This window comes from Halichoerus grypus, chromosome 10 (assembly GCF_964656455.1).
Source record: "Halichoerus grypus chromosome 10, mHalGry1.hap1.1, whole genome shotgun sequence".
NCBI lineage: Eukaryota > Metazoa > Chordata > Mammalia > Carnivora > Phocidae > Halichoerus > Halichoerus grypus.
The window spans coordinates 86,820,943-86,835,038 of NC_135721.1; the positions used below are offsets into that span (position 1 = coordinate 86,820,943).

At 43.6% G+C, this 14,096-nt stretch overlaps 1 protein-coding gene across 2 annotated transcripts in view; it reads right to left on the reverse strand.

Annotated features, from left to right (window-relative positions):
* Positions 1-2,020: 2,020 nt before the first annotated feature.
* IL1R2 (interleukin 1 receptor type 2) overlaps positions 2,021-14,096 on the reverse strand; it is a 33,139-nt gene continuing 21,063 nt past the window's right edge. For both annotated transcript variants that reach the window (XM_036087779.2, XM_036087780.2), the window contains 6 exons: positions 12,762-12,942; positions 10,198-10,372; positions 8,024-8,086; positions 6,036-6,171; positions 4,183-4,325; positions 2,021-2,214 (listed from right to left, as the gene is read on the reverse strand). In XM_036087779.2, the coding sequence (XP_035943672.1) occupies positions 2,075-2,214; positions 4,183-4,325; positions 6,036-6,171; positions 8,024-8,086; positions 10,198-10,372; positions 12,762-12,942 (838 nt within the window). In that variant the 3' untranslated portion in view covers positions 2,021-2,074. The remainder of the gene's footprint in view (positions 2,215-4,182; positions 4,326-6,035; positions 6,172-8,023; positions 8,087-10,197; positions 10,373-12,761; positions 12,943-14,096) is intronic.

Genomic DNA, 14,096 nt, shown 5'->3' on the forward strand with positions numbered 1-14,096 from the left:
AACCATATAAATTGCATAAACGCTATTCAATTTTTCCTTAACGTTACAAATATTTCAGTCTTGCATTCTTGATTAATTATAGCTTACAATTGATGCATAATTGTTCATCATCAGGGTAATAAGTTTCACTGAAATATTTCATACATCTATTTATCTTCTATTGTTGAATTAGTCTAAGATGAATTCCCAGGAGCAGCATTCCCGGGCATCTCTAGGACCAGGGAGCAGTGTGCTGGGGAAGGAGGCCTGTGGTATTTGCCAGTTTCTATGGTGTCAATACTCCCACGACGGTGGATTTTAAGCTTCTAACATGACATCACTGAACAGAGCTGGGAAGAGATGCCACACTTGGCTCTTGCAAGGAGCAAGCAGCACCCAGCACCCCCCTGGCTTGATACAAATTGCCTTTCTACTTCCCAGTACCAAGTTATAAATGGAATTACAGGATGTGGGAGTTATTATCTGGAAATGACCTTGATGTTGCCTTTTAAAACTGGATAGTGTGTGAGGGCCTGGGTATCTCAATGTTGTTTTAATTTATATCTCTATTACTGAAACAGATCATTTTTCCATGGTCCCCTTATGTGTGTTTCTTCCACAAATTCCCTATTCATGTTCCCCCATCCATGAGGGGTAGGATGCCTTTCTTTAAGTCCTCAATAACTCTATATGCTGTCATTATTAATTCCTTGAGCTCGCCTGACATAATTTCCTTTATGTTCTGCTTTTATTCTTTTGTTATGCAGGAATTGTAATATAATCAAGCCTGTCCACCTGTACTCTGGTGATTCTTTTATTGGTAGTGAATGCAAGAAAATCCATCCTATTTTCATCTAGTCCACAAACATGTATTAAACGTTCAGTATGTGGCAGGCATGATTCCAGGTATTAGGGATACAGCCGTGACCAAAATAACATCTCTGTCCTCGTGCCATTCCCGTGGGGAAAACTGAAAATAAACAAGTACATATGTAATGGAAGGTCTGGTGGTGATAAGATCTATAACAACACAAAGCAGAGGGAGAAACAGAGAAGGATGGAAAGAGGTGCCATTCAGAAGTGCCTCTGGGAAGGTCACTTGAACAAAGAGTTGAACTCAAGTGAAGGAGTGAGTCACGCTAATTTTTCTGCAATCTGATTTTTTAAAATTGAATTTATTAAGTTAACTTTAAGGGATTGGGGGGGGGAGAGGGGAATGGGTATATGACAAAAAAGAGGTTCTGATTATTTTTTTTTCCAATGTATATGCAATTATCCCAATACCTTTCCGTCCTCCTTATTTTCAGAAGCTTTGTTATAAAGCTGAGTCTATTTCTCAGTTCACTAAAATGTCTTAACATGTATCTTTCTCACAGTCTACTTTAATTGCTATTTTTTGGCACTTCTTTTTGAAAAAATTCACCAATTTTTGCTGATGCTCTTTCTTTAGTATTTCTGAATCCCTATTTCTAGTCTCAAAATGAAATTCCATCTTCCCCAAAAGGCAACCGACATCTTCTCTTTGTATCTATTAACACCTTCCACGGAATAGGGCCAACATAGCTTTTTAATACATTTTTTTTTTTTAAGATTTTATTTATTTATTGGAGACAGAGAGAATGAGAGAGAGCGAGTACATGAGAGGGGGGAGGGTCAGAGGGAGAAGCAGACTCCCTGCCGAGCAGGGAGCCCAATGTGGGACTCGATCCAGGGACTCCGGGATCATGACCTGAGCCGAAGGCAGTCGCTTAACCAACTGAGCCACCCAGGCGCCCTTTAATACATTTTTGTTAAATGATGAATGAATGAACTATAAAACTCTTTAGATGTTTTCGACTCCACCTCACTCTTCTAAATAGGTCACAGGTGTCCAAGAGCTACTCTCCCACCCACATGCACGCTTGCTCCTGTCATTCAGTTTCAGAATAAACATCCCATTCATACTTCAGTCCTTTACCATAAACACAGCAGCTCGTTAAACCAACGGAGGAAGAGCAGAATCCTCACAAAGGCCAAATCACTTCCATAAAAAAGGATACCGTTTATCTCTTAATCGTTTTATTGTCTTTATTTTACTTGAGTAAGATTGAAAATCTTAATGGCCAGTCTTTAATGTGGTCAAACCATGTGCTTTTCCAGTTCTGTGTTTACACCGTCTGCGCATCCATATTCCCACCAAAACCAAGCAGACCAGGGAGAGGGGGGCCAGCACGGTCCCCCAGGAGAATGTGGTAGCTGTAGGAAGAACAGAGTCACGTTATGGGTGGAAGGAACATTCTCTCACTGCCAAGCAGGACAGTGCAGTGCGTGTTTATAGAGAAGACAGGAACCGGAGTTCATTTTTTCTAATAATTATGCACTGATTTTTCAGAAAGCATGCCCCTCGCATCAGATCAAGGATATTTGAGAAGGACATCTGCGGTATTAGGGAAACAAGCAAGGTAGAACGAACATCCATCAGAGAGAAAGAGCAGAGTGGGGCGAGGTGGCGAGGGTCTCTGTTCCACCTGTTGAATAGCGTGCAATAAGACATTATCTGTTCAAATCTCAACCAGCCAACTGGGACATGGCCAAGGTCCAGCGTGTCCTCTTCCAATGAGCGTGCATGTCAGGAGGATGATATAAACTAACACAGGACGAGAAAACCAACTTTGAATAAAGGAGCTTTAGGTGTCAAGATTATTGCTTGGACCCAGCTATTTTATATTCTACTCCTTTGCATCTGTGTGTCACGAGAATGTGGAAAGAGAGTACGAATAAAGACGTAACAAGCAAACACAAGAACATGAGTGTTCCTGGACTCACTGATGATGAGGCCAGAGTTCCACATTTTAAAGCTACTATTTATCATCGTCTAGGCCTCCGGGAATCAACACAACCTCAGACTATTTCTCCAGATGATTCTTCTACCTTAACATCCCACAAGGCTTAGAAATGTGTCAAGCTTTAATTTGCTGAGCAGCCATCCGGACGCACCTCTCCATGCTGAGGACAGGCTTTTAGCTGTGCCCTCGGCCATGAGTCACGGCCAACCCAGCAAAGGACATGCCGGGAGACAGCTCATGTTATAGAAGTGTTTAAAGGTTCCCAGCTCCGGGCCCGGACAAACCACAGGTTCCTTTGGGTCACAATCTGAACCCCAGAAGTGGGCCCTGCTTTCTGTGGGACCCTTCCTTTCCAAGTCTGGACAACTACTGACTCTTTCATGGGAATGATCTAAAGCATCAGCCTTTGCATATATGTCCTAGGACAGTGGTTCTCAAACTTGAATAGGAAAGGAGCCTGCTAAATTACCATCTTTGGCCTTACCCTGGAAGAATCTGGGTAGATCTGGGGTGAGCCCAGGGCTCTGTGTTTTCAACTAGTGGCCCAAGTGGGAGATGCTGACGGTGCTCAGACCACAACTGGAGAAAAGTTGTATGTGTCATGCTCTGACCGAGGCTTAACCAAATCCTCAGCTTTTCAATTACAAGTACGTCTGCAGCTGCTTTCCCAGCAAACACAGAGAATGTGGAGCAATTCGTTGGATTGTTACAGACTGCCCAGAAGGCATAAGAAGACTGCCACTGGCAATCACTTTGGCTTCTGCCTTGTCCCCTCTGGCTGTCAACGGCCTCTGCATTACCTGCGTTTCGCTGTCCCGCTCCGCGCTTAAACGCTGGGAAGAAATCAGTTTGGTCCAAATGATAGCATGGGTTTCTCTTTTCTTCTTAAATGGGCACTGGGTTGATCTGACTAGAGTCTTGTGCTTTATTTCCTGGGGACTGATGACTTCAACCCTAAAGCTGCCCTGAGCCCTGCAGATCTGCCAGTCCCCAGCTCTTGGAGAAGGGAGTTCCTCAGTTTCGGGCTAAAGACCACCCCATCCTCCTCAAGGTGTCAGGAGAAAACAGCTAGTCCTGCGGATCAAGGGGCAGAACCACACGAGGACACAGGGTTTTTTTAAGTTTATCGCAGAACCGCCTTATCTTTTTTCCAAAAGTCAGCTTGCTACTTAAATTTTTCCTTGAACATAATCTCCCAAAGCCAGCTCCCACCCGACAAAAAACAAATCATAAAAAAATGAGAGCTCTGCTTTGGGTGCTCCACTAACAGAAAACGGAGGACCCCCTAAGCAATCATCTGGAGAACTAGTAGCTTTGTCCTGCATCCACAGAATACTGGCCATGCTGCTTTCCCCTGGAATGTTCCCCAAATACATACCTTCTTTGACCGTGGTACGGAGCGTCTGAAAACTCAGTGTGTTACGGACAAGGCATTTAAAATCCGTGTTCAAATCCTCTCTTATGACTGGATCAAAAACCAGTGGCACTTCGATGTAGTTCTCATTGTTCTCTGAGTATTCCCTGAGGGAGAAAATATTTACTTAAACGTGATGTATCGAATGCAAGCCCATCTTTACAATGGAGACGCCCAAACGTTCTCAGTGAGAAGGATCGGCTGTGCTTAAATTGGTCTCAGGATTCATAAAGTCAGGAGCACTTGCCAGGATATTGGTTCCCTATTTGGGAGACTTTCTAGGCTGAAGGTGGGAGTGACACTGAAGATGTTGGTCCCTGTAACAGGACGCTTGTCACAAGGAGAACTTAACAGGAGCCAGTTTCGTTTGGATAATGGAAAAATTCATTTTTTAAGGCCATTGACGAACAAAGAGGCAGTAGTAGGAATAGAAATGTCTGCCTTGGAGAAACTTGGCTGTAAGGCCAATAAATCATTTGCATACTGAGAAGGAGGGATTTTCTGGGAACCCTGGCCTCCACCGTGTTTCCGCCTCTCATCTCCATTGCCAGCTGTCGTTCTGGGAACTCAAGCTCAGGGCCGAGGGCTGCAGATGGGCCAGGCCAGGGAATGGTTCTAGCCAGCATTGCTGCCATTTATAATATGATCATACTCTGAAGATGCTTCCCTGCCACCTAGAAGCATGAATACAAATATCACTGATGCGGATTTGCTAGGATTTTTTTTTTTTTTAAATCCTTGGGAAATTAGGCTCCTTTAAGCATGCAGATAGTATGAGTAAACTGACATGGGGCATGTGAGTGATGCCAAGCTTTTCCCAACAAGGACTTTGCAAGCAAGCAGTTGTGCTAACCACATATAATTTTGATCCACTACAGTGCATCCAGAAAGACTTTTTTGATAGGTCTTTGAAAAAAGACAAAAACTGGCAAGCAGAAGTTGAGGCTAATTCATTGTACTGGAACTTGAATTTTAAAAATCCTTGATAATTTGGAACATCAAATGGTCTCCTTTCCTCAAATACAAATGGCTCACATTTACAAGGTCTGACTGTTCTACTTTTGGGGTGAGAAAACATTTTCCAGAGATGAATGCTTATGAGAACAGAATTCTTCCTTTCTTTTAACATTAACCTTCCTTAGCACCTGTGGCCACCCTCAGATACTGTAGTTAACTTTCAGACTCTTTTGAAGGGTTTGCGAAAATGTTTGACACTCAGGTTCAGGGTGCAGCATGGAAATGTATGAACTCCAAAGTATTTTTTTTTTTTTTTGGAAAACTTCAAAAATCAAGAAACAAATGTTTAAGGAAACAGCTAGAAAATGCAACATCAATGCCAAGTAGTCGACTGTAGCCCAGCTCCTGTAGGAAGTTTGATTCTCAAGAACAACTGGTAAAACTTAGCAAAACTCAATTTTTAACATTCTAAAAATCTGCGGCGCCTGGGTGGCTCAGTCAGTTAAGTGTCCGACTCTTGATTTCAGCTCGGGTTATGAGCTCAGGGTCGTGGGATGGAGCCCTGCATTGGGCTCTGTGCTCAGCATAGAGTCTGCTGGAGATTCTCTCTCCCTCTTTCTCCATCCCTCTCCTGGCTCGTGCTCTCTTTCTCTCTCTCTCTAAAATGAACAAATCAATCTTTAAAAAAAATAAAATAAAATTCTAAAAATCCAACAGTTTACAATTAAAAAAATTATTTTTAACGGAGTGTGGGTGTCATACGAATAGGTCTGGTATGACATTGTCTCTAAAAGGAAGAGCAAAGACCTCGTAAGCCCCATAAGATGCTTCTCAGGTGACAAAGATCTTCACCCACTTACTGGCGCTGCCCCTCGGCCACGCGGCCTCCCTGGTAGGCATTCTCTATTCTGGTGTTGTTGGCCATCCACCAGAGCAGGGTGGTCGACTGTGTCCCGGCTCCCAGAAACACCTTACACGGGATTGTCAGTCTTGATCCTGTGCAGGGCAAGATACCGCACATCAAAGGTCAGAACCCAGCCAGGGAAAAGGGGTCACGCCAGCCCCCGTGTCCACCAGCAAATCCAAGTGGTGGACCCTTCCCCACCTTCTCAAACACCCCTCGCCAGCCAATTCTTTCCTCAGAAGGAAACTCAGTTCCCTCAAATGATTCCATTTACATAGGACACCAGTATTTATCAACTGTCTCCAGTTCCCTCAACTGGTCTTCGTGAGAGACGAAAACCCTGAGGGCACATGGCTTCCCCAAGGCCACTCAGCTCCTACAGGGCCTTCTGAATTCATGGATGCCTTCTCCCACACTTTATTCTAGGTACCTCAAAAAGTCAGATGAACGTTTGGATTCTTTCTCTCTGTCCATTGCTGGTCTCAGCCCTCATGTTTCCCCCAAGAACCCCCCGGTTGCACATCATGCTCTTTTGGGATTAACTCTTTAAAAAAAGCCACTGAATTTTATATGCATGGTGCCTTCTGCAATTGTTCTGGGTCCTCCTCCTCAGTCACTAGAAGTTATATATTTTTTTAAATCACCAAAAGGGAGGAAAGGGGAAAAAATGAACAAATCCTACCCATTTGTTTCTTCCTCATGGGTGATATGCCTCCATGTGGTGGGTCTTTTAATGTATGGCCCCCCTTCAGGCTCTTCTCCCTCCCTCACTGCCTCTTACAACCTTCAGATTTCTTGGCCAAAAGCAACCCATTAAATCTGGCCTCATGTCATTCTGCCACGCACATGAATGCCTTCAAAGCAACAGGGTGGGGAACTCAGCTCTACTCGGCTGGGGAGCGCCCGGGAGCCAGGGTGCTGGAATCCCAGGCAGCACCCACCCTTGTCCCCACTTCCTCAGGTTTCCAGGTGGTTGTTCCAAGGGCCGAGGCAGCCTGTGTGAGGCAGCAATCCCAGCATTTGCACAAAGGTCCCCCTTCTCTATGGCCACCAACTAAAGTTTAAAATATAAGCCCAACACCGAACAGAAGAGAGATCTGGATGGATGGATGGGAAGGAAGGAAGGAAGGAAGGAAGGAAGGAAGGAAGGAAGGAAGGAAGGAAGGAAGGAAGGAAGGGATGGAGGGAGGATTAGGCCTACAAAACCATTATAGGGAAACAAACACCAAAATGGCACAGGCTTCACGGACACACAGACCTGTCCGAAGCCCAGCCTGACTCGAGTGTGGCTTTTGACCTTCAGTGAGCCACACTGACACCCTGAGCAGCTTTTCCTTCTACGGAAGGACCCCTACGGGGTCGGTGTTGGCACTGAGTGGCATCCCGTGAGACACGGTGACAGTCAACAGGGAAGTGGGCGCTGGCCAGGACAGCCCAAGCCACAGCCACAAACGGGGTGAAGAATACAAAACCCTCAGTCACTCTCATCATCTACCTTGACCCGCTGAGCAGCCATTCTGGCAACAAGAGACCATCTCTGTGGGGCCAGCCGTGACAGGGTCAGCCTCACGTTACAAATGGACTCTTAGGGAAATGCTACACATCAGCCAAGTTTTGGTAGAGGGACTTATTGAAAACATGCCGCAGGTGCTGGCCACACAAGGGAATCATGCTGTTAATCCTTTCACACGTTGCTAACTGCCACCGGAACACTGGGATTTTTACATTTAGATTTTTGCAGGGCAGGTGTTCATGGAACAAAGTATATCTATTTTCACACAATGCCATTTCTAACATCTGACAGAAGGAAAGATGTTGTTTCTGCCTCTCACGCCGGGGTGCCAGGGTCCCACCCAGGCACACTGCACACCCCAGGGACAGGGGACCCCGGGGCTTTGGGACTGCAGGCATCCCTGTGGGTGACACAGTCCTCGTAGGCCTTACCCAGTGAAGCTAATATGGTCTGGTGGGGGGAGATAATCACAGGAATTGTCTCCTCTTCTTTTTCTGAGAAGGATATGAGGAAAAGAGATTCAATTAGGGAAGCCATCATTTCAAGCTGAGACTCAAGTTCCATTGTTTAGCTAATTAACAGAGTTATCTCTACAGTATGGCCAGCCATTGTAAGATTTGACCTTTGTCTGGCAAAGGAAACAAGCTCTCCACAAAATTGAGCATCTTTGGCCAATGCCTTTCCCAGAAGAGATATTACTGGAAGAGACCACAGTTAAATACACATTCCACTAACAGATGTTCTTTGCTCTGTGATAAATAATTAACCATTCCCCTCCCCAGCTTCCTGAATGAATTCTTAATAGTAATGTTCACAATTCCCACAAGATAGGCTTTACCCCAACGTCTATTTGCCCTAAAATCTTCCCCTCTTCTCCATTCCTGCTTCCCCAAGTGCCTGACACAGAATACTGCAGAATCACTTCAAAAACATAAACAGAGACACAGGAATTTGGGAACCACCTGTTTATACTGCGAATCCCACACTGAGTGATAAAGAGCATAACCCAGCATTGGCTACTATGTCTTGTTAATGGAGAACATAAACTGCTTTGGGAGGCAGATAGAGGTGGACCTCTGAATAGGAACCCAGCTCCCCAAGACGCAGGTCTCCCAACAGCTTGAAGAAAGCAGGCACCTGAATTGGAGCAAAAAGCATGGCTGGGGGTGGGCAAAGGGCTGCCCATCTCCACAACTGCTTGCTCCATCCTTACGTCTTCCCTGCAGAGCATTTTGAAATCCTAACATGAGTAAGCATTAGGCAGCGTCACTCACAGTGAAGGGGCACATGGCTTCTGGACCAAGACCAGGAGCCTCCCCGGAATCACCGCCCCCACCAACACACATAATCACATGCCTGCCGCACAGAGGCTGGGACAACGGAGAGGCGAGGAAAAAAAGCCTCAGGGGCTAAATACCTCTGTGCCTCTCAAATCTGAGGGTGGGCATCAGCATCACGGTAGTGGGGGGGGGGGGTGTTAAACAGAGATTGCTGTGGTCCCTTTTCTAACCCAGTAGGTCTGGATGGAGACTGAGATTCTGCAAGTCTAGTGAGCACCCAAGTGCTAGACCACCCTTTGAGAAGCCCTGAGAAACAGTGTGATCACAAGCTGGGGTAATATGTGGGCTGGTCGCCCCCTAGTGTTCCTGTGCAGTATCACATGAACAGGATAATTCTGAACCCTTTCAAAGTCACCGCAAGTTTCCATGATTCCCCCGCGGGGCAACAAGGAGTTGATATGAATGAATCCTCACAAGACTATGTAATCTAGAGATTTCAGCTCATAGGAGACACAATTTTCCCTGTGGTAAAACTGAATCTCTGGATTTTCTCTGGGAGGGGCAAAAAAGTTAAACTTCTCCCTTCATAGACCGATTATTTAACCTATTATTTCCAAAAGCCCTCTGAAATGCCCTAAAAGACTCCAATTGTGTATTCAGTATATAAAATAAAGAAAAGCAGCATACTCTCTAGGGCAGAGTCCAGGACTCAAACACTTTTCTGTTCCTTGCATTAAACTTGATGTCCAGCATGTAGGCAGTAAATGTTAAGCAATTTTAAATACTCATCAACACTGTTCACAACATTATTTTCAAGTAGAACTCATTTAAGCCAATGAGAGCACTCACTCCTTGAAATTCTGGTTTCAAGGGCCACGTGCCTTGGGGAAGCCCGAGAAAGGGGAATTTCCACTGACTATGCCAATGCATAGCCTTCTAACTGAAAAATCCAATAAAATCTTAATATCCTAGAATTATACCTAAAGTTATGACAACCGTGTTCTGATGGCTGGCCCTGGAGGTGCAAGCCTTCCAAAGAGACCTTCCCAGTGAACCACTGTTTGATCCCCTCTGCTGGTGTGTTTTAGCCACACTTGGAACCCTATCAACTACCCAGCGATTCACCTTTCCTCATAAAAACACCCCATTTTCTATCTTTCAAAGCTTCACACACATGTCTCATTAGCCTGATGCTTTAGGCAAATTGATAGGTCTGTTTTCCTTTCATACCAAAGACATTCAAGGAATTCCACGTGAATCCTCATCTGTTCTTTGCATGCTTGTTATTGACAGGGTGGGGAGATCCCTCAGTGGCAAGTACTCACTGTTGACACGTAGTTCAATATTCCTAGTCACGTTGTACGGCATGCCTTCATGGGTGAATGTCATGGCACAAGTGTAATAACCTGCATCCTCCACAGACACATTTTGGATGAGTAAGCGAGAGGTTCCCCTCACACTTAGAAACTTCTCGTTGTCTTGATCCAAAAGGACAGAATCCTTAAGGGAAAATACTTTTCAGAGTTATGCTATGTACTAATTTATATCTCAAAAGCTATATATGAATATCACACATATTATCAATCAATGTTGAATAAGCAACCCAAGAATTGCCCTGGTACTTACTTGGCGAATGGACTTTGGACATACCACTAACTGTATTCTTTAACAGAGGGAATTTGTTAACAGATAAAACGAAATTGTAGGATTTGTTTAATCACAATGTTTATAGCACATCTGTGTAAGCACAACGGGAAAAAAAAGAAACTATCTCTTATTTGATAAAGCCATGACAAACCACCTTGGGAAACATGGAGGGAAGAGTAGTAGTATGTCATCAGGGTGACTGTAATACTCAGAAGTAATATTCAGGAAAAATGAAGAAATGATGTTAGAGTAATGATTTTGAAAATCATTTCAATTTTAGGAGTTAGTAAAGACAGAGGAAAATGTGTAAGAAAAAACTAAGCGTGAGGAACAAGGGCACACTTTCCATATGGACAAAAGATTCTGTGGGTCCTGCACCACAGAACTCTCAAGAGCAAGGCCTCCAATAACAGAAAACACTGAATGGGATTCGAGTAAACATCCCAATGAGCACAACGTGTTCTCAGGAACCTATCTTTCAAAACCATGATCGAAAGCTTGCGACAGTCAAACATAACCTTGAGTCATCTCTGAATCTTGCTCTGAATGGGAGCACAGATATAACTGGAATAGTTTGTCAGCTAGTGGCTCATAAAGTATTATTTTACAATATATTTAATTAAAAAGAGAGATTTTATTGTCCCTAACATGAGTCCCCAAACATGAAAAAAAGCCAAACGGGGCTCAGCACCCCAGTTCTTCCAAGGCCCCTAGACCCCCAGGGCTCCCTGCGTGGCAGTGGTGTGTGGAGCCTGGCCTCCCGTGCTGGAGTTCTGGCTTCCCTATCTACCAGCTGTGTGACCTTGGGCAAGTCCCTTACATTTCTGTCTCTCTGCTTCCTAACCTGTAAAATGGAGACATTAACAATCCCTACTTTGTTAGGTTATATACCAGGGAACCTAGAGCAGAATTATACACAGTATCTGCTCAGTAATGATTAGCACTGCTATCCTGTATGTATCTTGTAGCTATAATACCAGTCAACTGGTTGACCATTTCTTGATTAAAGGATTCATTTCTATCAAATTTTAAACAAGTAACTGTACGTTTCAGTATCAATCTATGGTCTGTCTATATCAGGGGCCTGCAAATTTTTCCTGTTAAGGGCCAGACAGTAAATATTTCAGGCCTACAGTCCATATGGCCTCTGTCCTCTGCTAAGTTTGAAGAGCTACTCAATTTGGCCCTTGCAGTACAAGACCACAGAAACAGCATGGCCACGCCCCAGTAAAACTGTATTTATGGACACTGAAATTTGAATTTTATATCCTTTTCACATATCATGAAATACTAGTCTTCTTTTAATTTTTTTTTAAGATTTTATTTATTTATTTATTTGACAGAGAGAGAGAACAGGCAGGGGGAGAAGCAGGCTTCCCGTCGAGCAGGGAGCCCTCAGGGCTCGATCCCAGGACGCTGGGATCATGACCTGAGCCGAGGGTAGACGCTTAACTGACTGAGCCACCCAGGCGCCCCTAAATTTTTTTAAAGATTTATTTCTTTCAGAGAGAGGGAGAGAGAGAGAGCAAGCGTGCGCTCAGGGAGGAGGGACAGAGGGAGAGAAACTTCAAACAGACTCCCTGCTGGGCGCAGAGCCCAGCGTGGACCTCGATCTCATGACCTGAGCCAAAACCAAGAGTCAGACGCTCAACCGACTGACCCAAGGCGCCCCTCTTTTAATTTTTTTTTAACCATTTAAAAAAGTGAAAACTATCCTGAGCTGTCAGGCAAGTGGCAGGTCAGTTTGGCCACGTGTTATAGCTATAGTTTGCCCACACCTGCTCTACACAAGTGATCTAGGGTAGCATTTATTCAACCAGCCAAGAAAACAAATTGTTTATATTTACTCCTTTAGCCCAAAAGTTAATTATCATGTGCTTTAAAAAAGCTTCATTAAAATGTGTACACAGTTGTTAACTAAACCAATAGTTTTCTCTACATTTCTTTTTTCCTACATTTCTATAGACAAATGACAGTGTAAAAAGCTATTTTCTTCAGCTGTCACTTACCCTGCATTCATTTTGAATTCTGGTTTCTCAAAGTTCTACTCTGAGGACCCTTACCCCAACCACACACAGATGAATAGACCATATTAATCATGCCCCTTTTTAAAATAACTAGTTGAAAAAAAAAAACCAGAAATATAAAAGTGAATGTGTTGCTTTCATAATGGGTATTTTATATCTTTCCTGTGGCTAGTAAGACACGTTTTAATTAAAGTAGCAATTTTTTAAAGATGTACCTTGTACCACTGAATCTTCATGTCCATTTTGTTATGGGTGAATTCACTCAGCTCAGGGCAAACTAAGAACCCAGAAGTTGACAAGGTTAGAATTTGCGGGTACGATATGAAAGGCAGGGAAGCTTCTGTCTTCTCGAAAACCCGGAGCTCAATGGACATTTCATCACAGTAAGAGGCATTTCTGAAGTCAAGGGAAAAAAGCATAATAAATGATAAGGCAAAATAACAGCAACGCTAAATGAAATTGAGAATAATTTCCCCAATCCCATTAAATTCTGGGAATCATCTATCAACTGAAGTCAAATTTCAGAAAACTGCAGAGAACTTTGGGTAAGCTCTAAAATATTTTTGCAATACTGCATGGGGGAAATGAACTTGGCAAGTTTGTTTTTAATTTGGGGGGTTTTTTTTGGTTCGCCTAACTCTAACCTCAATATCATAATTCTATCAAGACCTTAGAACTGGGGAAAGGGCAGAGGCATAACACTGATAGAAACATGGGGAAAAAACATAAAAACATAAAAATATAGTTATCTCAGCTAAGTAAGTTCCTGGCTACATAATCAACAGAAACCATGAGAATGTGCTGTATAAGGAGGGGCGGGGGAGGGGGGGGGGCGGGAAGGGCCTGCACAGCAAAAGGTAAAACAGTCTATATCTAAAGAACAAAGAAAATGTGACAAATATACGTGAGAGAAGTAAGTGACAAAAGCTTGCCACCTGAAAGTAAAAAGAATTAATTCAAATAGATAAAACCATTATCTAATATTATATTTCATGTCTGGTTAAAAAAAAAGAAAAAGCTGAACAAACATTTTAGGCACAAAGAAATGCAGAAAGCTATCACCTTGAAAAGTACATAATCTCGCTGTAAGTCAAAGAAAGGCAAATGAGGACAAGTCTAAAGAACGGCGCACACCTGAAAAGAGTCACTTTACCAGCAGGAGGAGGCCTGTACTAGGTGCTCTACATATGTTATTTTATTTATTCTCCAACCCTACAAGGTAGGAATTATTATTATATCATTTTTAGGTGAGGAAAATTAGGTATGCAGAAATGAAGTCATTTCCTAAGGTTGTAGAGCTACTAAGAGGTCAAACCAAGGTTAGAAGCCAAGGAAGGCTCTGGGAAAACCCGTCAATTCGGGCAATATCTCCGGAAACCAAACTTACGACACATATCGAGAGTTCCAAACCTGTTCACATTATTGATCTGGTAATTCCCCGTGGGCAAGACAGTCCGTGAAAATAACTCAAAAGACTAATGGGTGGGGAATAACTTGATCACCACTCACATTCTCCGTGTGGTGTGGCATCCCCACATGGTGGGGTGGTG